The sequence below is a fragment of the Patagioenas fasciata genome, chromosome 3 (genome assembly GCF_037038585.1).
Source record: "Patagioenas fasciata isolate bPatFas1 chromosome 3, bPatFas1.hap1, whole genome shotgun sequence".
NCBI classification, from domain to species: Eukaryota; Metazoa; Chordata; class Aves; order Columbiformes; family Columbidae; genus Patagioenas; species Patagioenas fasciata.
The window spans coordinates 72,634,473-72,659,382 of NC_092522.1; the positions used below are offsets into that span (position 1 = coordinate 72,634,473).

At 34.9% G+C, this 24,910-nt stretch overlaps 1 protein-coding gene across 8 annotated transcripts in view; it reads left to right on the top strand.

Annotated features, from left to right (window-relative positions):
• TBC1D32 (TBC1 domain family member 32) overlaps positions 1-24,910 on the top strand; it is an 80,082-nt gene that overhangs the window by 32,235 nt on the left and 22,937 nt on the right. For 7 of the 8 annotated variants that reach the window (XR_011738403.1, XM_065834808.2, XM_071806594.1 and 4 more), the window contains 5 exons: positions 1,719-1,807; positions 11,651-11,773; positions 12,599-12,707; positions 13,568-13,661; positions 23,084-23,209. Coding sequence is in view for 7 of the 8 variants with exons in the window: in XM_065834808.2 (XP_065690880.2) it covers positions 1,719-1,807; positions 11,651-11,773; positions 12,599-12,707; positions 13,568-13,661; positions 23,084-23,209 (541 nt within the window). In the remaining variant the exon portion in view is untranslated. Of the gene's footprint in view, positions 1-1,718; positions 1,808-11,650; positions 11,774-12,598; positions 12,708-13,567; positions 13,662-16,491; positions 21,095-23,083; positions 23,210-24,910 lie in introns of those variants that run through there. The other variant, XM_071806596.1, reaches the window with a different exon arrangement.

The following is a 24,910-nucleotide window of genomic DNA, read 5'->3' on the forward strand; positions in this document are numbered from 1 at the left end:
AAGGAGATGCTCCACTTCCTTAATCATCTTCCTTGTCCTGCGCTGGACCCTCTCCAGCAGTTCCCTGTCCTTCTTGAGCTGAGGGGCCAAGATAGTTAACAGAAGGGAAACAGTTCATCTAATGTTAATTTAACATGTATCAGCTGAGTCTAAGTACTCAGAAAACCTTCTGGGTTTACACAGACATGTAGATTTGTTATAAACATGTCTTTGGGCAGTGATTGCAGAAAGCTAAAGATCTGTAGCTTTGAAAGACATGTTTAAGCAGGTGAAATTAAAAGTAGATGGCATCCTACCTGCAATATTTAAGCTATGCTCTGTCGTTAAGCAGTGCAGATTTACCTGCATGTTTATCTGATCAGACCTTGCATTGGACCTTGTTCATTATCTTCCATCCTAATATTCCAAGTCAGAGCTTAGTCTGCTTTCTCAGTAGTCCTTTCTCTGTGCCTGTGCTTTCTCCTCTTTTGCAGGCTCCAAGCTTTGATGTAAGGATGAGAGGAGGAGGTTGTTGCTAGAGAAATGTCCCTTGGCATTTAACTCTTTACATGTGCAAATATCTAAAAAACCTTAAACCCCAAACAAATCAATTGCTTGCATTACCAATTTTATGAACGGCCAAGAGGTCAGAGATGAATTGTTTTATTGTGAGTTTTATTGTAAACATACTATGTGGAAAAAGTGCATTCTTCATAGCCCTCTCCCTTACTGCCCCAAAAGCTCTAATAGGGGAAGTACGGTTTCACTGTGTTTTAGATAAGAATGAATTTTATGAAGGCTGTTTACTTTGACAAGTTCTTGTTTGTTTGTTTGTTTTTTCCTCCTGCTGGGAGTTTTACCTGTGGTCTTTGTTAAAAACCAGAGCTTTGGTTGATTTCATGAAAGTATGGATCCTGACTATTCTCTATTATCATATTGAAACAACCCATTGATCTAACCAGTTCAATAATAACTCATTCTACTGTCTCTGAGACTATACTTCTTAAACATAGGGAAAATAAAAGTCTAATCCAGATTAATTAAAGCCTGAAGGACTTTGTAGTTTGTTTCTTCTGACCATAGCACAACAATCTGTCTCTAAGACAATAACGTCAATGAATGTTTTTACAGATTTCTTAGTCTTTTAATGAAACTGTTTCTTCAGAAGTGATTTGGATGTGCAGTGAACTAGAGGGGAAGATAATTAGGTTGGATTTGTGGTAGAAGTAGAAAGCAGCCACAGGTCATGGTCTGTAACATGAGATGCTGTAGGATGAAAGATGTAAGCCTCGACACCCAAGCCAAGCCTGGTTACACTGAGAATAAATGGCATGTTTTGAAGCGTGTAGTAGTAACCAGTGTTAGAAAGGGTATTATACTGAAGGGTTTGCTGTTCTTTTAATCAAAATAGATGTATACACCTTTCAAACATACAAAAAAACTGTTGAACACTTTTGTTGTGGTTTCAAACTAAACAAGAACTAGGATACTTGATATGCTAGAATTTTTTGTATGTTTAGTGGTTTATTTATTTTTTTAACTATTTTTCTTCCCTAACCTTCTGTATGGTTTGTTCTTGCTATGAGCTTTTATGGTGGAAAGCACCCCTTCTTACAGAAATTTCAATGTGTGTTTTAGTAATTAAGGTTTCATTTTATAGTAAACATCCCTATGAAACTATTACGTGCAAAAAATATAAAACCATACATGAGATTTTTACACTTGTCTTCCTTTGGCAGGATATCATTGACAGGCTTATAATTTTGAATTCAGAAGCTAAAATTCATTCCTTATTCAATTATGAACAATCACATATCTTTGGTCTGAGGTAAGATGCTCATTTTATATTCTCTGGTCACATAACTAAATAGGATATAACATGCTTGGATGTGTTGCTTCTGATAAGATAACATTATTTGGTTTTTATTACGCGTGAAGGTGAAATTTCTCTTTTTTTTAACATAAGAAGATTAAATGAAAAATGGCCTACAAAATGAGAATAGCAATGAATCTAATCTTATTACCTGTAAATGGATATATTTTAATACAATGAGCAGTGATAGAAATTCCATGTTGTTATTTTGCCTAGTTGATTGAAAAGAGCATGTTATAGATCCATTGTAGTGCATAAATGAAAAATTGTACCAAAATACTAAGAGAAACAAAGTATTTTTTACCATGTTTATATCAGTTAAATATGTATATAGTCTCCCTGTACTTATTTTTTTTTTTAAATGTGTTTGTCTAATTATCACCTTAATGAAATTCCATCCAGAATACAAAATTCAGCAGTAGTTAGGTCAAAAACTGTCAGATGCTTAACGGATCTGAAAATGTATAAAATTAATTAGAAAGAGCAAAAGTTCTACTTTTCTCTTTGCTACTATGTACAAATCAAATATTTAAATATTTATGATAACTGCAACACTGAAAAAATGAACAGTTGTGTGACTGGATGATTTTAGTGAAACATTTGTCTAGAAACATTTCTTTCTGCTAAACATAATACCAGTAGTGCAGCCAAACTGACGTTCTTTAGTCATTCACGGATTTACACAGCAATATATTTTGTTATTTGGTCAGGTATCATTGTATGAGTGGCTCACCCAGAGTTGAACTTCAGATCTGTTTAACTTATAGGTTATACTCTGAGGGCCTGTAACGCACTTTTATAATTCAAAGGAGTTACAAATTTGCTTACTTGAATGTTAAGCAACTTCTGCAATTCAGAACTACATTTTTCTTCATGTGTATACTGTGCTTCAGTGACTTAAAATTATTTTGGTTACTAGCTGTGTAACTATATAGGAAACTTAAAATATATAGGTATTTCTACAGTCTGTCTAATCCAAAAAGCACAGGTTTATCTGTTTGTTTTTAAGGTTAACATTGCATTTTCTGGTGGATGAATGTTTTCATTTTGAGTAAGTATGAATTCTGAACTACAATTTTCAAGGACAGTCCTGTGGAGGCTCAGCTGTCAGCTTTCCTTTTCAAGCTTGCCTGTTCTGCAAAGCAGTGTGCATGCAGTAGAAATCAAAGGGAAAACATAGGGAAGCTAGTTATGGATTTGCATAGCCAATATCTCTCAGTCTATAAGGAATGCTCCCTAGAGTGCATTCGTACTGACTAGTTCCTGTGTGATCAAGGTAAAATACTCAGTTCCACAGTGAGCTATAGCCTAGTGTGAATTTTTTTTTTTTTTTTTAATTCTCAACTTGGAAGTATCTTGGCCTAGGATTCTTCTTCAGTAGTTTCACAGATGCTGATCTGGAATGCCTTTAATTGCAGCTATTGTGTACTTCTAGGATGAGATTTATTCACTTGAAGGTCCTTTGCAACTCATTTAAAAAACAAAAACAGAAACAAATTATTGTTGTTATTACTAGTAAGTATCAGGCAAGAAATTGGAGATAAGAATAGGAAAGTGAAAGTAAATAAACAGTTTCTAACTTGTGTATAGAAAGATTTTTCAAACTGTTAGTTCAACTTTCAACTTCAAAGCAGATTTATACTTATTCAGAAGCAGGAATTCTCTCAATCAGCCAATATTGGTTGATAAAAGAACACTGAAGTCTGGATCAGCTGCTCTTCTGTACAGCCTGAAAATCTGGATGCACAGAAACTGTCTTTCTGTTTTAGAAAATTCTGAATTTAAATTGCTGCCAGGGCAAAAATCCTATAAAAAGGGAATTGGCAGCAATAATCAGTCATAAATTTTTAACATATTAAATATAGCGAATTCTCTTAATATAGTTGTCAGCTTTATTTCTCTGATACAGGTGTACTTATTGATCTTATAAGTTTTTGAATGTGAAAAGATCAGTTTTCATAAAGGTGTGGCTTTGGAGATGCTAACCTTCTCCCTTTCAAGGCCAAGCTCTTTGAATCTCTGTAACTTATATTATTAATAACAAAGGAACTAAGTAAACAGCAGTTACATATGTCTTCTTTCAGACTGATGAATTATATGGCATCAAGGCAGCTTGTCTAATATTTCAGCACATCCATGAGTTGTGAGTTTTTACAGCCTGCCAAGAGAATATATGCATATTCTATATATTTTCAAAGCCTCTGCCTAAAGCGTTATTCAGGCATTTGCATATTGCTATTCTGTCTATTCAGAAGCTGAGTTTTCTTTGAATGTCTGTGACACTGTGTTGTTAGCTGTATTAAAGTGTGGCAAAATACCAAAGTTTTACCTTAATAACCAACTCCTCATAGCTAAAAAGTATCAAAACTCCAAAATAAATCCAAAGAAACTCAGAGGTAGCTTATGTGAAAAACAGGAGAAACAGGGGTACTGGGAGTGGGCATAGACTGTGGCTAGTAGGAGGGGATTGGAGTTGGTCTAATAGGCAGCTTTGAAAAAATTCCCCTCATTTAACCAAGTAAAGACTTTTGTAACATTTTATAACACATACTGTTCCTGGAAAAATGTGGGGTTTTGTTTGTTTGTTTTTTTGTGCATATATGACAATATGGCAGTAATAGGTATCTGAATACTTCAAAGAGGGAAAAAACCTCCCTCCTTTCCTCCTTCCCTCCCTCTACATGAGCCACTATCAAATTTTTTTTTTCTTCCATTTTTCCCTCTGTTGGCTTATTCTGGCCATAAGTCGACAAAACTCCTAAATATAGTGAAATCAAAAGGTCTTTCATATGTACTTTCCGAATCAGAAGAACCTTTGTCAGCCCCACGCTTGTTCACTGAAACACCTCATGCCTAGCGGGTGTCCAGCAACAAGGACAGCACTCTGTTCCAAAGTTTGGTTTTCTTCAGGAAAATACCTGTGAACTCTATGAGTAAAATACTATTCCTTCAAATGTGGAAATCGGGACTGTTTAACTTTAAAGACATGATGTACTTGCTTAGCATTAGAGATATCTGAAGATAACCTATTTTGTAGAATCGTAATTTGAACTGTATTTTAGGCCTGTGTAAGGTAAGGTTGAAGGAGTATTTATGGTAGTGCTATGTGTGAATCTTCTAAATGCATTTATGCTTCTGTGGAATTATAGAAAAATGTAAATACTAGTCTAAGTCATATGTTCATCAATATCAGCCTCAGGATTGCAGAGCTGCAGAGCCTGCGACAGCTGAAAAAAGAATGTTGGCTCTCTATTTTCAGATTGGAATAGTAAATATTTTGACATTGTTAAGTCACATTATTTTGTCAGATAAAATATCATGGTGAATATGTTTTTTTCTTATAATACTCATTTTCTTACTTACTAAAGGGTGCAGAAGATGATAAAAATGCACTGTATGTATTTCTGTTGGCCTACAAACTAGTAAGAGAAAGATTTAGGAAAGAATTTAAATGGCTTATACAATATTGACATCAAAATCAATCAGTGGCTTGAAATTTACCTCAAAGCAGTATTAGTAAAAATTTCGTCTAGTGCACTCCAGTGAAATCCAGGAGAATAACTTAAATCCTGCAGGAGTTGGGAGATGAAGAAACTGAAGGCAAGAAACAGCTTTGTGGGTTTAGGAAATACAGATAATAAACACCCATGCATTCTTTTCCATTCCGTTTTGATCTGCATTGTAAACACACCCTCTTATATATAATTGCATTTTAATAATGAGGTAGCTTCAGCATATGAAATAGTTTGTTCCCTTAATTGTACTTACATTACGTGTAATGTTAATTAAGAGAATGTTTGATTTTAATGATTGCAACACAATGGAAGGTGCATTAATTCTCTTGTTTTCTAAAGGTAGAAATTAAGAATCATGATCATCCTTTTTCCTTAGGTCAGCATGATATATAGATTTATCCTCTTTTTCTCTTTATTAAAAAGCATTATGAGCAGCAGAAACTTTTTGAAAATGTTAATATATAATTCTTTAAAATCTCCTTCATTCTAAATTGAAGCAAGTTTTTTTTTTTAAATTTAAAACTTTTTTTTTCTTTTTTAAATCAGTTTCCTCGTTAAAAAAAGCGGCTCTTTTATAAAGTTGCATGTTCTCTTTTCCATCTACTGTGTAGAGCTGACAACAAGGCTGTATTTCTTGCTTTTCCAATCTTTGTTTTAAACACACTGTTATGGCCCATAAACACCATTGTATAATGCCAGTGATGACTCTTTTTGATCACTAACATTTGAAAGACTGCCTGGTACATCGTGCAACAACATTTATGGTCCTATTGGCTGGATGTGCTGAAGAAGCCCTTCTCATGCCATCCTTATGTCTTTGTGAAGGGAAGAAAGCCGTATTCGCAGAGTTCCTCCTCTCAAGGGGAAGGAGGACAATGGTGAGAGAGGGGAGAAATTGAGCATGACAGTATTTATTTCTTCCTCCAAATCTACCAGATTTGACTTCTTATGATGGAAGCATGAAAGACTATGTAGTCTTCTAGTTATTTTCTACCAAACACTTTTCAACTAAATAAGGAGAATTGACGGAGTTAATAATTAAAGACCCATTTTCTATTATTTTAAATGTGTTTTATGGTTGGTAAATTATATACGATTCTTTAGAAATGAATGTTTTCCCTCCAAATGTTCATGCTGGATGTGTGTGAGGGAAAAGACTTCTGCAGTACCGATCACTGGCGGGTGCCCATGTGCTGTAAAACTTTGAACCTTGTTTAATAATTCAAAAGTAAAAGAGGACGGAGTCTACATTCATAGTGATGGGGATATGCAACGGCATTATGTTGTCAGGCTTCCATGTGATGTAGTTATACATTAATTAATTCATTTTTTGTTAGTTTATATGTTAATAGAATTTTGTTAGGTTTATTAATTTAAAACAATTTATAACTAGTGAAGTAGTAGCAGCAGATTCTGTGATATGATTGTGTCACTCTTTTTTTTTTTTTTCACTGAGGGGAATTAAAACACTTTGCTTCCTGCAATTTAAAATCAGCTTCACTTCTGAGTCCTCTAGGCTGGCAAGTGATGCTCATGAAAAGCATTTTTGTTTAGCTCGGGAAACTTTTACCATTAGCAATCATGTTACGTGTGATTTGTAAGTACATTGGGTGAAGTGCACTAGGTGCTTTTTTTTTTAAATCTTTTCATGTGGAAAAGATCGTAAGGAATAAATTGGTCTCCAAGTTTTCTTACTGGGAGAAACATGAGTACCCTGAGGTAGTAGCTTTGAGTTCCCCAGGCACCAGAGGTGTAACGCAGGGTATCGATAAATACTCCATATCCAGAAGATCTCATTTTTTTTAAAACCGCTATGAGCATTGCCTTCAGTGAGACAATCAAAAGCTTTGGTTCTTTAGAAAGACCCCATGCAGAGGTGTGTTCTCTTTGCTCATTACTAATGCCCTTTGCTCTGTCTGCAAGGGCAGTGTGCAAGGCTTTGTGTAGCTGAAGCTTCCAAATGCCCCGTGTTCTAATGCTGACTAGGTAGCTTTTGGCTTCTTACGGGTTTTTTTTCTGCTAACCATTTGCCTTCATCTGCTTTGTGTGGCATGCTTGATAGTAATTCCCACTTGCTGTTTGGATCAGTGATTTCATTGGAGCTCAGGCTGTTACTCAAAGCATAATAAAGAATAAATCAAATTGGTAATATAAGGCTCTGATGTTAACTATTTTGAGGCTGTACCCCATCCTGACAACACTGGAATTATTTAACAAAAATTCTGCTTTGGGTTTCGCTGTTAGTATACGTATTCATATAGCAAGAAGGAAGGAGGTCCTGCTGCTGCAAGAAGGTTCTGGGTTTTTTTTTTGGTGTTTTTTTTTTTTTTTTTTTTGTGTGTGTGTGTTTTGTTGTTGTTGCTCTTTTGTTTTTGGTTTTGTTTAGCTTTTTTGTGTGGTTGTTTTGTGGGGTTTTTTTGTGTGTGTATGTGTGTTTTTGTCTGTTTTTTTTTTTTCCCCCACTTATGTTTTTAATATTGAATCCTGGGAGAGAAGGAAAGACCTTACTTTGTACCATAGCTGAGCTCTCTACAAGTGTCATGTTCTAGATTGTGCACTGGTCTGAATCATCCATGCCTGTATCTATAGAAGGAAGTAACTGCAAGCCAGAAGAAAACCTGGTAGCAAAGACCAATTTAGTCCACCATTTCGAGGTCACATCACTGGAACACCTTATGGACAGCATAGATGCAAGCATTCCAGGTTTGGTTAGCTGTTGCATGCTGCCTGCACACATCTGTTTCCGAGATTGCAGGTTATTTTACTTTGGATGCACCAGTTTCTTTTTTCCCTAGGGTGGCTGGACTTTTGCTTATTGCGTGACATTGCATCTTCTTTTGCTAGGATGATGTACTGGCTGGGATTGAGTTCATTTTTTTCATAGCAGCTCACATGATGTTATGTTTTGGATTTATGACTAGAATAGTATTGATAATGTACGTGTGTTTTGGCTATCAATGCAAGCGCTGCTTAGCAACAGGGAGCATCATATTATTTTGTGTTTTTAGAAGGAACTGACAGAAAAAATACTGAGAAATATGATAATAAGCTATCCTCATAATGGGTGTTTTTAGCAACTCGGAGAAATTCATAGGTGGTTTAATTATATTATTTTCAAGTGAAAAAACTTAGAGAGGCAACATAAAATTAACAGGGCTTTTCTAGCAGCTAGAATTATTTTGCAGCTGTTTTATATCCCATGAAGGACCCTGTATTTTGCTGTAATTAAAGAAGTCATTATGATTCTACTTACCAAACCAGTGAGTTGGTCAGTTTACACAGATACTCAAATACTAGTTAGCATGCCTTCTTTCAGACTAGAAATTTTTACAGTGAAATGTTAGTTGTGAAATTATAGTTGAATGGGGGGAATCGAGGGAACACCCTCCAAGAAAGACAGGGATGACATAGTACAGGAAATGCAGAATTCAGAAGCCAGATTACTTATTGCTACCATATTTTCACAACTATGATATGTATTTTGATTTTTCTGAATTTCTTTAAAATTGCTGTTCTGTAAAAGATTGCCTTCAGGTAACCTATTTTATCTGTATTGCAGTTTTTTCCTGGGAACATGGCATATCTTACTACAAGTTTTCACAGAATTATAGAGTTGGAAGTGAAAGGGAGATTCAAGATTGTGTAGTGCAACTGCTCTGCTCAAAGTGCATTCTACTAGAGAGCATTACTCTGTGTCCAATCTAGTTTATAACGTCCTCAAGGCTGGTGATTCTGCAGCATCTCTGGATAACCTGTTCGCTGTTTCACCACCATTACATCTTGAAATGGAATATCCTGTTTCAATACATGCCCATTGTGTCTTGTCCTTTCACTGGGTACCACTGAGAAGAGTCTGGCTGCATCTTCAAACCCTCTTGTCAGTATTTCTGCACATTGATAGCATCTCCTTTGAGCTTTCTCTTGGCAGAGCAGTCCCAGCTCTCTCAGCTTCTTTCCTTATGTCAAATGGCCCAAGGCCCTTAATCATCTTTGTGACCTTTTGCTGTACCTGCTCCAGTGCATCTATGTATTTTGCTGGAGAGCCCAGAACTGAACTCAACACTCAAGTATGACCTCACCAGTAGTGCTAGAGGGGTTCACCTCCCTTGCATGACGTTCTGGCACCACTCTTCCTCACACAGCCCACAATGCTGTTGGTTTTCAAGGGCATGTTGCTGTCACCTTTTCAACCTGTTGTCCACCAAGGACCACCAAGTCCTTGTCTCCAAAGCTGCTTGCTAACTGCTCAGTCCCCAGCTTCTGCTGTTGCCTGCGATTATTCCTTTTTGGGTACCAGACCTCATACCAAAGCATATCTTCCAATTTTCAGCAACGTTTAGGTTAGAAATTCTATCTTCGGCTTTAAAACCAGAATTTTTAAATGTATCTCAAAAAGATATGCTTTGATTTCATTGTGTTATATCTGTCAAGGTTTCATATGTTTTCAGAAGCATGCACTCTTTATAGAGAGGATATTGAGCTGAGGGATCTGATCCAATTCTTCTGTTCCAAACACAGTTTAATATAAACAAAGAAGAAGAAATCCACAGCCATATTCAAGCACACTCACATATATACACACTGTAAAATGTGGGATTTTTTATTTTTGTGCTCTAGTCTGTAAATTTATGACTTTGGAAAGTAAAGCAATAGAATATTACTTTTAATCAAATATCTGTACTTCAGTGATGGCATTTTTAAATGGATTTTTTCATGTAGATGAAAATTTCATTTGATTGCCTCAGCAGAGGCTACACATGTTAGATCTTGTATGTTTTGTCATTTATCCTACCACTGTCCTTTCTACCTGATTTTATTTGCTTGTGGTTTGTCTTTTTTTGCTCTGCCTTGTGTACCAGATGAGATATTATGTGCATTCTTAGCCATCAGTCTTCTCCCAAGTGGTTTTTGACTACTGGAAAAAGGTTCTTTTGCCATTTAGTCATCATACTTAACAAAAGAAATGGTTCATCTTCATAATGGTTTCAGTGCTCTTTTTGTGGATTTTATTTTTGCTATGTAATAATAATAAAAAAATCGTAGTTGTACTGTCATTTCTTCTTCTGTGATTTAGGAAAGTACTGAGAATAAATCAATGTCAGGAAATAGTTAATGTAAAATAAATAAATTTGAAGAGGTCTGAAACTGAACAGATCAAGTTATATTAAAAAAAACAACAGACAAAAAAAGAAAAAACATTATCATTTAGACTGTTTAATCCTTTACCACAGTTGTGTGAATTTGGAGGTGCTAAATTATCAAAAGAATGGCTTGCAAATTTTTGCTATTGTCAGTAGAAGCATATTGAGAATTACATGGAAGAAAATAAGCAGTGACTAACAGACTACAAATTTCAAACAATATATATTCTCTCGTTTGCATCAAATCTTATGTGAATACAAAATAAAATGCTGATCAGACTTAATTTATATTGTGGCTTATGACTGTGATAAAACAGAGAATAAAAATAGCAACAAGAACATTTAGTCATATCACCTACAATGATATTTTGTTGCTGTGTTAAAAAAAAAAAAAAAGAGGAAAAAAAAAAAAGTAATATGACTTGGATTGCCCTACATGAGATTTAAATGAAATACGCTGGATTACTTTCATTCTTAATTTGCCCTGAGGTTATAAAAGAAAATGGTATGTAATGTGCCGTCATGTACTGTTTTGTTTATTAACTTCATTTACCATTGTTTTGTGTTTCTCTGAAATAAAAAAAAATAAAGGACATTTACTGGTTTTGTTATATGTTAAATCTTTTATTGCTTTTGAACCGTGTTAAATTTGATTATATAGAAGTGCTTAAAACCTGTTTTCTAAAGGGAAAGTGTATTTTTATCTCCCAACTTTCCCCTCCCTTTGGACAACCTGGTTTGGAGTTGCCTTACAAACCTGTTATTGTATAATTTCTTCACATTTGACATGGAATGTCTTTTTAAATCTGTGTCACCGTTATTATTCTGTGATATAAAGTCAAAAGCAGACTGAGCTCACCAGTGAATATTTTCTCTGATTCTACAGTGCACATGAAAAATCTGTTGAGAACCGTTCCCTGTGTGCTCAAGGCTGTGCCACTTGAGTGGCTAAAAAGGATGTGAGAGTGTTCCTGACCCAGTTCTGTCTCAGTATTTTTCAAACACTCAAAGTTTCTTGTTTGTTGTGTTTTGTTTTTTTTTTCTTTCCATTATGAGATCTCATAAACATGTTTGCCTTTGTCTTATTCTGCATTACTGGGTTCCTGACTAGTGTGCCATCATTTCAATGTGTCCTTCTGCAGGCTGTTAAATGTGCTGTGCTGTGACCTCAATACCCTTTTACTCTTGGAGACTCAGTACAAGGTGTCACAAGTTTTACTGACTGCTCAGGAGGAAAATGTCACAGAACCTTCAGAAGGACCAGGGTAAGAAGTGACTGATGTAAATGTTATTTTAACTATCAAACTTTTCTTCTGAGAACAAATACATGAATCCATTACTGGCTTTAAACATACAAATGCTCTTACTCACTTTGGCTTCTAATGTGCATAAGTTTACTTTGATGCAGGTTTGTCATCAATCTTAAATTCTGGAAAGTTACAACAGTCTTCTTCTTTCTCCCATGTCCACCTCAAAAGTGTAAGAAATAAAAAAGCATTTTTACTTGTATTAATCTTAAATTACCTCTTAAAAAAAACAGTGCAAAATTTGTGGATGCAAATATGCCATTTCTATTATTTTTATGTTATGTATACAATATAAAATGCTTAGGAATTAAAGGCATTATCAGTACTTTGTTGGGGTTTTGTTTTGGTTTCGATTTGTTTATAACTTAGTTGACTGAAACTTCTCTGACTTTCGTTTTTTGGCTTCTAAATAAAATTTCACAATGTATCCTTTCAAAGTGAAAAGTGTGTTTTTGGGACAGAAGTGGATGGTCATTTAGTCACAGACATTCTGTCCTTTCTCTTCGCATATGCGACCAGTACAGGGTTTAAATCAAACAGTATGGGTGAAATCTCAATAGATATAGATGATCATTGCATACCATTTGAGGATGAAACCTACTATTTCCTTTTGAAGGAAAAAGTTGTAAGAAAGTTGGTGTATAAAGGCTGATTTTTATTCCTTTAAAAAGTTTTGTACCTGGAACTACACAGTGACTTCAGACAGCATGTTGTCTGTGTGTTATGAATAACTTCCAGAGTTTTCTACTTGTTTTTTGGTTTGGTATTTGTTTGTTTTTACAGAGATTTTATAATTGATGCTCTATCAGTGGAGAGGAACCATGTTCTTGTAAGGATAAATCTAATTGGAGGACCACAGGAAAGAAATTTGCCTTTGAGAGTACTAGATAAGGTTAGAATCTAAAGTTTAACAGTTTCTCTTTCCATAACTTCCACCTTAATTAATTCAACATTTTTGCTGAAATTTCAGCATGTGGAAAATTAATTAACACTATGAAGTAGCAGTTCACCTTTAACTTTATAAAGAGCTAAAACTTTTAGGAGCGATACACTGAAAAAATATATTGGTCCTGCTATCTAGGGGGTTGAGATATGCCTAGGTTATATCACTTTCAAATGAAATGTTTATATTGCTCCATTTTAATGTTACTTTTTCTACTATAAAAGTGAAATCTGTATTTTTTCTTACTTTTGTATTTTATCTTTTCTTTATTAGCTTTCCATTTGTTATATCTTCCTTTCATTAGATATTTTTTTTCCATGCTTGGGTTTTCATCTGCAGTGTCTAATACCTGGAGCTTTCATCGATGTTCTAACAATACTGTGTTTGTTCAGCAACTCCTTTAAATGGTCTGCTTCTCACTGGCTGTCATTCTTATAAAGATGAAATGCAAATTACTGTCATCACAGCAAAGACAGCTAGATCAATGCACAAAATTGGAACTGCAGGGTTTTAAAATTTTTTAAAAATTATTTAAGAAAAAATGCATTTTCCCTTTTGCTTGAAAAAAAAATCTGTAAAATCAAAACTGTCAGTGGTATGTACCAGGAAAAATTCTGGCTCAATGTTTTTTGGGTTTTGTATCTTTTAACTTTTTTTTTTTTGAGTTGTGGAATATCCGATTGCAAATTGTAGTATCAAGCATAATTTTGGTGCATAGGCAGTAATTCTGGGAACTTTACCTGTGTGTTGATTGAGCAAATGCTATTAATTCTTCTCCTAAATTAATTTCTCTCTGGTCCTATTTCTAGGGCAGTGATCCATACATTTGGCCAATGTTTTCATCATTCCCTTTGCCAAGGTGCTATCTTGCAGAAATCCCTACGAAAGCCGAATTCAGACAAGGTACATATAAAGCATGCAAGCAGTGTAGATGTCAAACAAGCATCTTTGTTGATTTCTTTTTTTTTTAACATTTTTTTCTTTCCTTCCTGCTCCCCACACCCCATCCACCAGATTATAATCTCGTAAAAATTACGGATTTTTCAATTGTTGGCTGCATTTGTAGCTAAAGAAGTTGGTTTGGTTTTGCTTGTCTGGCTCTGTGCAACTGTCAATCCGCAAAGCTCCATTTAGTAATCTAATTCTTATGCAAACTTCAAGATTAACCTTTTGGCTCGTCTCAGGTGGGTGACTCATGAGATATATTTGTATCATCTCTCTGGTAACTGAAGCAAGACAGTGTGGCTAAGCTACAAATTTTTTGTACACTACTTTGGTGATTCAGATCCCTGTGTTTACAAAGCTTGGTGGTGTGTGAAATAGAGAGCGTTTAGGATAGTTGGTTTCCACACTGAACATCAATTTGGAATGTGGGCACACTGAAGAATCCTTTGAAGAGCTATCTAGGCAAAGCAGTTTTCACTCATACAGAGAAACCTTTCTAAGGTTTTAGTTTCCATAGACAATGTAAAAGAATCTGATTAATGGTTCATAGGAAATAAATAATTCTTTGTATTTGTTCATGTTTACCGTATCCTTGAGATGTATTTATTAGAAAGTATTTGTGAACTTCCTTAGTAGATATAGGTTTTCAGAAGTAATAGCAATTCTACATTAACTGTAGAATACAAATAGTCTGTTTATAAATATCTAGCAAAAACTAAAAGAAAGGCTGATTCTCTTCTCTGACAAGAATGAAGGCCGTGTAATCATATAAGAAGGGAATTTTCTGGATCTTAACTTTGCTAACATTGTTTCAGGCTTCCCAAGGCAATTTTCTTGAGTCAATAATCCAATCACTAAAAAGTGGGTACCCACTTGCTTTGAATTTGTCTTCAAGGAGGCAGGTAGTATTGCTCTTGGACTGGAAAAGCATATTTTATTGTATCCTAGAGAACCTCTCTGTTTTCTTCTTCAGAGCAATTCTGTTGCTCATCATTACAAGTGGGATAATGGAAGGGAGACTGAAGTTGTGACTTTTGTGGATGACAACCAGCTAGGAAACCTAGGGTAAACCTTTTTGACTAATAGTAAATTTGCTGAAGTTTCAAAAGTTTGCAAATGTGTTTGAAGGATTGAAATATTTTTATTTGAAAATGAATTTTTTATCTTAAAGGTAACTTGTTTCTTTCCATGCGAGAGACGGAACTTGACACACCAATATGATGTTCACAGACTTCAACTTTATTGTCTGACCGAGCTAGCTTTATACCAAAAGCTGCCCTGTCCACGCACCTTGCAACAATATGATTGGTTACAGCACGCGCTATACAGTAATGTGATTGGCTGCATGCACTGTCCACATGCTCTGCACACACGTGTCGGCGATTGCTCATTGGCTGGTACTTCCTTATAGGATTCCTGTTGTCTCTTTTGTCTCTGACTTCACCTTCTAGCCAGGCTTGCGACAACTCCGTCCCCCCAGGATGAGCACTGTCACTACAGTAACTGAAGTGAAAAACTATATAACTGAAAAATGATCAGAACATTTAGTTTCATAGTCAAACACAATATTTTGTGTTTGTGGTTTGAAAAAAAAAAAAAACCACTGAAAGTGTTCATTTTCAGTAAGTATTTAAAAAAAAATTTCTTCTGTGAAACTGCAAGTATCTGATTTGCCAGACTGAAGTTATTTTGAAAGAAAATATCAGAATAAGTAGATAAAAGATGAAAATAATTAAATTCATAAATTGCTATTTCCAGTGTTTAAGGAAAAAAAAAGAACTCAAGAGCATGAGTGAATGATGGGGAATATCTGAATTGGATTCTTCAGCACTACAGTATGGCAGTGATAGGAATGCTCTTTTACAGGAGAGTTTAAAAATGTAGTTATGAGAAAGATCTGTGAGTTAGGTTTATGCAAGACAGCAGATGATCTTTGTCAGTTGGAAGTGGTGAGTCCTAGAGTGGAGTACCTCTGGCACAGGCTCTGCAGTCTGAGGCAAACAGGTACGTTTAAGAGTTCTAGAGCACAGCTACAGGTTGTGACTTTGAAATGTTAGATGCAAGTATAGATTGAAATAATTAGAACTGGCTGCCCGAAGGAGAGACGTCTTGCAAGTCTCTTAATATGTTAAAAGGAGTTGCAAGGAGAGAAGATTGATTGTTTTCTGTGTCCCTGTGCAGAAAAAGGAATAGTTGGCTTACTTGGCAATAAAGATTTTTTACAAATCAAATAATAAAAAAAAGAAATCTAGTAGGGTACATCTGGAACTCATGAAATCATCACCGGAGGTTTTAAGAACATCTGTGTTATTGTGAATATTCAGAATTCATGTTGTGTGTTAGTTACACAACTTGCTCAGAGGTTTTTAAAACAGTTTAGGCAAGTACTTTTTAAATTTTAATTCTGCTTCAGTGCAAAGAGACAGACAGGCTTCACACAGAATTCTGAATGGCAACAGTTCTGCAGCCGCGCAAACACTTGTACATGTTATGAGTGGGAATGCAGGACAGCTTTGTCACACCTGCCCCCAGGGACTGAAGGCCAGCATGATACTTCTGCAGTTCCCCAGAGCTCTGTGCCTTCAGATTTCATACTGCAGTGCTTCATTGTGTAATTTGTGCTGTGTCTTCCCCTCTTTTTGGGGTGTTTCTATTACCTGAATAGTTAAGACTGCTAGACTCTTAGCACTGTTAAAGAATGTGCAGTTTCTTTGTCTGAAAAGGCTGTAACTGTAGGTTTTATTCTGTCTGTCCTGACCTCTTATTTACCTCCTTTCTTATTATGCAGGCAACCCGGACACTGGAAGAGAAGCTTACCTTTCTTCTTTGAAAACTGATCATGTGTCCATGATTATGATGTCAGCTGTAAAAACATAACTGGAGTTGATTTTTTTTGTTGTTTTTAATATACACCGCCATGGTGGTGTTTAAAAGACATAGAGATGAGGCTCTTAGGGACATGGTTTTGTGTTAGAGTTAGATTGTGGTTGGACTCGATGATCTTTAAGGTCTCTTCCAACCAAAATGATTCTGTGATTCTGCTGAGGTCAGGAAACAGAAAGCTTCATTTCCACATCCCTAGATATCACACAGCCTGTGTATCCAGTATAATGGAAACGATAGATAAACTTTAAAGTAGCGCATGAATGGGGGTCACTGAAAAGAACTTATTCACACTGAGTTTTTTTAATGAAGAAAACTCAGGAAATATATATATATATATATATATTTTTTTTTTTTCCTTCCCTCTCTACATTCTTTTTAAAAACAGAGGTAAACATGCAGTACTGGCACATTTTTGGTTGTTAAATTTTTTGGGGGAAGGGGAAGGATTAATTAGCTGTAAGAAAATGCAGAGGAGTGCTAACTCTGCAGAGTGTCTGCAATATGTGTTTCTCAGCACCAAGGCCCAAAGGCTTCATCTTAGCAAACTTTTTTAACACTCGTGCTATTATTTTGTGCTGATGTAGTGCTCACAAACACTGGTAACTGGATATTTTGCTTCACTAGATCAAAAATGAAGCTGTTGTAATTTATGCTGGTAAAATTAGTAGCTGCATTGGATTAGTGGAGTAATTCCTCCATTTCATGACACTTTGAATGGATAAACTCACCCAAAAAGTATCTTTGTATTTGAGGAAAATCTGTATTGCATCATTCCTTTTAAATATCTGCCCTGTTTTTGCAGATATTAGGCATTTGCCGGTATGGTATATGTGTCTGTAGGAAAGGATATATGGAAAAATAAACTTGCTGGATTCTGTATTAATATGCATTAATTATTTTAGCCAGTATTTAGAATTGGAAAACTATAGTATAGCAGTATATTAATGGTTCACTTCTGTCAAAGAAAATTTATAGTGAAGCTTCAAGTGATTTATGTGGATCGTTATTTACATGTGGAAATTAATTATGCCATTTCCACATGTTTACACTGCAGCAAGATACCCTGTTGCTTTTCTTTTGTCTTAATTGTTCAATTATTATTTCACTAAGATAAGAGGAAGAACTATTAAGTGGTTTTCAAAAAGTCATATAGTCCTTCGTTATTCATGATACAACTATTAAAAATGGTGGGGTTTTTACTTGTAATATTACCTACACTGTATGTTATTAAAAGTTAAACTTTTTAGAACTGGATCTGTTTGCACAGATCTGTTTTCCTTTTCTTCTCTGCAGCTGTGACAGTTGGTGATGAGTGTGACTGAAGAATAGTGTCCGTAATAGTCCTGCAATGATACATTCACTGCTTAGCATTTCCATACCCGTAGGCACCCCACCATCCATTAATCTTCCTCTGTTTCTTACTCGTACAGTCTAGAATTACTACCAAAAATCTCCTGTGAAAATGTTCTTAAAGTCTTTTGGTGTTTTATCTCAGCCACTGTTCTCTGAGTTCTTTGCTTTATACTCTAACTTGAATGTGGACATGGTGCCGTGCTTCTTTTTTGTGTTTTGTTTGTTTTTGTTTTATTTGTTTGTTTTTTAGTATCTGTCTGAAACTAGCAGTCCTTATATGGATTTGTTTTTGTGTAGTAGTCAAATATAATATAGCCAGATTATTCATTAACTCTAAATTTAAATTTTTTATAAGATACACATGGATTTACAGATCTTAGTTTCCTAGTAGTAGAAAAACACTTTTATCACAAAACAATTAGATGAGAAAGGTCTTGTGGCATTTCTAACATTTTCTAGAACATTTAGGAATTTTCCTAGGTCTTACCCACTTTAGACACAAAAGCTAGCTGAACAATTATTTGAAAAACTATATACCAGCATTTTTAGGGAATGGGATCAGTTTACACTTGGAGAAAGTTATGGTGTGGTGGTTCAGATTTCCTACATGCAGGTAACTGTAGGTTGTTTGTAGTGCAGTTCCATATTTTCATAAACTAGTAAAGGTCATGGGGTTTTGGTTTAGTGGGTTGGTTTGTTTGTTGGTTTGTTGTGGTTTTGTTTTTTTCTTTTTGACAAGGCTACACAAAGCAACCAGTGCTAGCACAAAGAAGGGAATGGGGTAGCAAAATTTAACCACAAATGTCAAAGAAGGCAGGATTGCAGCAGGTTAATTGAATTGGTGTAAAGGTGTCTTCAGTCATGCTGTTCGGTATGATTTTGTGTTATGGTTAAGCATATTTAAAAGCTTACTATCACCAGAAGAGGAAGGCCTTACTCATTTCCTTCCTCACTTTTCTTTCTATTGCTGTGAATTTTGTTCTTCTCCCTCCCTCCGCTCTCTCCCTTTCTTTCCTTCACCTCCTTTAGCAGTTCTGGCATTTCTTCCAGAAAAAAAAGAAAATCTAGGATAAAAATTAATTTACCATAACTAGTGAACCCATTTAGTGATGTACCAGTGAAAAGAGAAGAAAGAATAGGAGGACATTTCTCTGATATGTGTTTAGAAAACCTCTGGCAATAGTGTGAAAGCCCATCCTCAGTAACAAGTAGTTGGCATAGCCAGGACTGTGTAGTTCTTGGAGTTCAGCTTATGTGGTAATCCTGTCAGACAAGTTATATTTGACTACTAACTTGTGAAAGTGAGCTGACTTTTATTTGGTATAATGAGTTTTTTTGGAAGCAATTTTCATTCAACCTCCCTGCCCCAGAAGGTTCTCTTCGTTTTTTGTACTGTGATAACCTGCTGGAGAAAATGATAGTCCATCTCTAATGACAAGCTGTTAAGATAAGTGAATGGTTTAGCTGGAAGAAAATAAGAAACTTTGAGTTGCCACAATATGATACCAGTTACAGTGTGTAATGAATATATTGAATACATGGTTATGCTATAGTACCTTGGTTGCATGGATCTCAAGCTTGTTTCTTTGTAATTTGGGTTTGAAAGTTCCTGTGAGCTCCCTGAGGATCTGAAATCTTGTGTCCTTGTTGACTGAGGGAAAAAAGTGTCCAATAATTATATAAAAATGAGTTATTGTTTTCAGTAGGTTGCCTGTCTCTATTCTGATGACAGAAATGGAAATTTAGTGTTGACTTGGCAGTTGTGATAAGTAGGTAGTTCACGTTTTACTGAGAGTATTTAATCTTAGATTTTGTCTCTTGTCTAAACTTTTTGCAGATTTGCATACATATGCATGCATTAGTTATATTTGCTACATATTTGAGGCTACTTAAGTTCTTTTTGTTAAAGACTACCTTTCCAGAGGAACCTTAATGTGAATACAGTGGTTGATGGTCTTTAGCTAAATTTCAGAAAATACTGTAATAGTGTCATCTTTATGTCCTGTTGTTGGAGCATGAATTAGCATTATAAAAGGTTACATGTTTAAACAGTACAATTTTGGATGTATTGACACTGCTGGATATTAGCATGTGTGCATTTCAGCAATCACAAATGAAGAAGTCAGGAGGAAGCAGCAGAGGAATGTGCCATGGTCTTGAAGTCTTACTTTCTTGAAATTATTGAGGGATATTTTTGTAGTTTTATTTTTTTCAGAGGAATCAAAATTTCACCCTGGTATCTGGTAAACTGTCTGATTAAATCTCAGCTTGTAGTCTCTGATCCTCTTCTGCCAAACTGAATTATTACAATCTTTTGGGAAGTAGAATAACTATTTAACTTGTAGAGGAGTGTTGCTTTGCAGTTCTAAGATTTTCTTCAACCTTCATCTGTTATAGAAATAGCAGAAAAGGGCGGAGAAAACTGGAAATCCTACTGATAATATTGTAAGAGTAAATCCTTCTTCACATTAAATTTTCATACTCACGTAAGCGGTTCTAAGCATCAGTTCATGTTATGTGGAAAGATCCTAACTGAAAATCTAGTTATTTGAGGATGACAAAGGAATTAGATGTTAATTAATTTGGAATAATTATTAATTATAATAATGAAGTTACTGTAATAAGCTTTTTTTGAAGTACTGTATATCATGTAATAAATCCCAGTGACAGTTATACAATGTACTGTTTATAAATCAATGAGGTCTTCAGACCAGCTTAAAATAAATTTTATACAAGATTGTAATTATGCTGAAAATACTCTAATCATCTTAAAAGAATAAGATAATTAGAAAATAGTGTTTTGTTTGTGGAAACAATTAAGTTTTATTGGAAAGTGAATACTGAAGTATTCTAAGGAAGTAAAAGTAACAGCAGATATTCTAAATAGCTGTAAACTGGCTCAAACTGTTGTTGAATCTTTAATCAGAAGTCTTTTTTCATTACAGAATTCATTTCTATGAAGGTTTTTTTGTTTGTTTGTTTGGTTTTTTTGGTTGTTTGTTTTGTTTTTGTTTTGTTTTTCCAAAATGTAGAAAACAGAACAAAGGAGTGTTTGCAAGATATAAAGAACCTTCATCACCTTAGTGAATAGTTAGTAGCAGTGGTGTAGGCTACAATCCTTTCCTAATGACGGAAACTGCATGATCCCATACCAAAGGTAGTGTGCACAGCTCGAGTGGATTTACCTTATTACAGGTACCACCTTTATTTTTCCCCTGAAGTTGACCAGAAGTGTTTCATAGCAGAATCAAGTATCCTGGGAATGAGGTTTTCTGAGGAGAGGCAGTCTAATCGATTGTTTCCATTTTGTCGGGTCAGGATTTTCTGTTAGAAAACTGAGTTTGGTCAGTTTTATCTTACATGAAATTACTTTATAAAATGACTTGGCATTTGAACTTGAAATTTGTTGTACTTTCAGAAAAATAGAATTTGAACAGTCAGCCCTTCCTAATATGTCAGCATTTTTTAACAAATCTTGCATATGGGAAGAAATTATTTCCTTTTTGATTTGCCAGAGCATATTTATGCATTCTTTTAATTGCTGCCTTCAGTGTGCTGTGTCATCATGCGTGGTGGTAACTTGCAAATAGTCCTTGTTCGCTGTGAATTCCAAGACAGACATTTTGGTTGCAGAAGATGTTCGTTTTAAAGAAAAAAATATTGTTAAGACTTTATGTACAGACATCATATTGTTGAAAACCTGGATTACACATGCTGGTTCTACATCTGTTGCAATGGTTCTGTTTTCAGTCCTCTGTGAGAATCAGCTAGTTGTGAAATTTACTGCCTCTGCCCGTGATATTTAATACTAGAAAACTGGTAATGTGTGTGTAATTTCCTCTAGCTTAGTAGAAAATGGAGGAAAAAAAAAAAAGCTTTAGCCAAGAGAGAATATACTTACTGTGCTTTTGTCATTGCATCAATGAAAATTTTAATTTTGAAAGCATGTCTCCCTATTGTAAAGAGAGAACGTGTCTTTAATAACAAGGTGAAAGCAACAATAGGGATCAATCTTTGAAATTCTTTGCGTTTAAAAGGAATCTTTTCTAAAAACCTTTTAGTAAATTGTTCCACAAATTTGTTTTATAAGCAAGCTGAACATATAATGAAAAACGTTATCTGATATATTCATACCTCATATATAAAAATTGTACCAAAAGACTGTGTTTTAGTAGTGCTCGGGTAAGAAGTTAAACATTGAGAAGTTAGAAAATACTTGAATTATGTTCTTGCAGTCTCTGACACAACCAACAAAGAGCCTGTGGCCCTGAGCAGAAGCATGTTGGCTGCACCTGGATTTTTCAGAAAATTTGATTTAAAATTCTAAGTTTCTCAAAATAGTAACACAAAACTTGCAAGGTGACATTTCATCGTCAACAAAAGTGTACTTTTAGTGTAACCTTTTGTCCCAGTTTTACGTCCTGGTGCTAAAGTTGGGAAATGCTGGGGATTACCAGCAAAACTATTATATGTCTGTCCATAGTGGAAGCATCTGAAGGAAACCTGCCTACAAAAAGAAGCAGAAATTTTCTGTGGAACATCGTTGTGTTACTGTCTTACCATGCTTCATGTCCTATTCTACAAAGTAGTGCTGCCACCTCATGGTTTTATTATTATTAAACTAATGATATCTGGAGAAGGATCTTTTCCTATCTTTTCTATTTTAGATTCTCAGAGTGGTGAAATTACATGGAAATACCCAACTACTTTCTTTAAAATGTCTTTCCGATTCTTAGCATTTCAGGGCGGGGGAGTAATACCTTTAGGCGAATTACAAAATGTGCCTTAGTAATGTGTTAAGTGTTACGTTTAGGACTGCTTCTCCAGTTTAATTGTCAGAGGATAAGGGATATTTATTTTGTATTTTCTTCCTAAGGTATGAAGTCTGCCAAAAATGCCAGGCAGTGACAGACCTCTCAGATGCATCTGAATTTTCTTGTTCTTTGTCAAAATGTTTTCTAGTTTTTGAATTCATCTACTTGTCTCTGGGGTACTTTGTAAAAAATAGCTTCTTATTACTTACGTAGTAAGTTTAAAAGAAAGAAAGAAAGAAAAAAATAGGGGAGAAGGAAAAGGAAAGGAAAAAATAATAAGCCAATATTATAATTATAGAATAACACTCATTTTTCCTTTTTTTCTAGATAAAGATCTTGATAAGCTCTTATCACTCTTAAAACATCCAGAGAAGCAAACTGGTTGGACAGAAATTTGTAGAAAACTCTTCTGCAAAGTCATGAAAGCCAGACCGGAAATCATTAGTGGAACAAGTGAGTATGACTTACTGAGTTAAAGCAAACAAACAGAAGACCACTAGTAAGCAACCATTCTTTAAAGTTTCATTAAGGATTACATTATCTATGCAAATAGTCAAGAATTTTGTGTTGATTATGAAAGTTATTTCAGTGATCTTATGCCTCATGTCCTGTATTTCTCCCTTTATGGCCATCATCCCTCTGTGTTGGCTGTTTTCAGTGAAATTTGACACAGAAAGAGGGCTCAAGTGTAACTCTCTGTTTCACATCTCTAAAGGGTCCGTTATTGAGGTGCTGAGAAAATCGGAAAGAAAGCCTGAGAGAAAACAGACGTTTACCAGAGATCAATGAATGACTTTGACAGGAAATTGTATTAGTGGGTGATTTCAGTAAAAACTTTCAAAATTATGCCATACTAAACATCAGGGAACCCACTCCTTCAGATTTTTCTTCATTTTCATATGTATTTTCTAGTGAAGAGTGTGCTCATGAAGGAGCATTGGTATAGATCAGTTAAAACAATAAACCAGCCCTAACAAAACCAGTGATCATCGATATGACATAAATCATCAAAAATCAGATGTAATAATTCTCTTGCAATATCAGATAAACTTCTGTAGCAATAAAGAAGCTAGGTGTTTTCAGAAATTGCTGGCTTTCATTTCTGAAAGAATTCTGATTTGGTACATAGTCTAACTTTTTGTTTACAGATCCCGAAGGTTTCCCTTCAAATTCCTTAGGTGAGCAGTTAATAAAACTGACAGTGAAGACGGATGAAATGTCTTCTATGTGGGATCAAAATAACCCAGTATGTGTGTTTTACAGAAGAGACCTAAGTTTTATGATAAATTTTATACCAATATAAAAGTTATAGGGCAGTTTCAGAAGCCTTAAGTAAGTAATTTATATTGGAACTGATTTAATATTAAAACAGTTAATAAGAAATTCGTCATTTGTACAGTGTTGTTAAAGTCAATAATTATTGGATGTTTCTAAATTCTTAGAGCTTTCTGTTCTTATTGCTTGTTTGAAACAGGTTTGAGTCTCTAGTTTTACATGACTGTAAATTAGTCAGAGCTCTCACCTTCTGTTGGGAAGAATGTGTGTGTAGAGAAAATACGTATGTATTTGTATATAATGCACATATGCACTTATAATGTACGTAATATTGCGCACATCCACAAATGCATATATTCAGACAGCCTTTTGAAATAGGTGAACAGAGACTCATAACCATTCAGAAACAACTAAATGTATTTTATATGAGCTTCTGGTAGTATAAGTAAAGTAAATTCAGAAGTAACCATTAAAACCCCTAGATTTTTCTAGCAGAGCGGTATGCTTACTTTTCCTGCAAGACTGTGATCTAGTAGTTCAGTGAGGGTTTTTTGTGATGTTATATGTTGTGAAGCATAAATAATTTAGTCTTCATAAAATTGGCTTTATTTGAATGCAGCATATTTTCTAGACTGATCCCTTCTTGGATTGTATTTTTTTTGTTGTTGTTGTTGTTGAAAATTGTTAGTCTGTCTTCCTGCATCTAAAAGGCATTATTTGTTGAAACAACATAGTTTTACAAAAAGCAGAACATATGTTTAAAGGAGGTGGCTTACAAAGAAAAATCTCTCATTTTGTGCTTTGTAGTTATTCTAACCTTTGTAGGTTGTTTTCTGTAACTTTGTTAGAGGTACTAGAAGCTACAATGTAGAATTATGG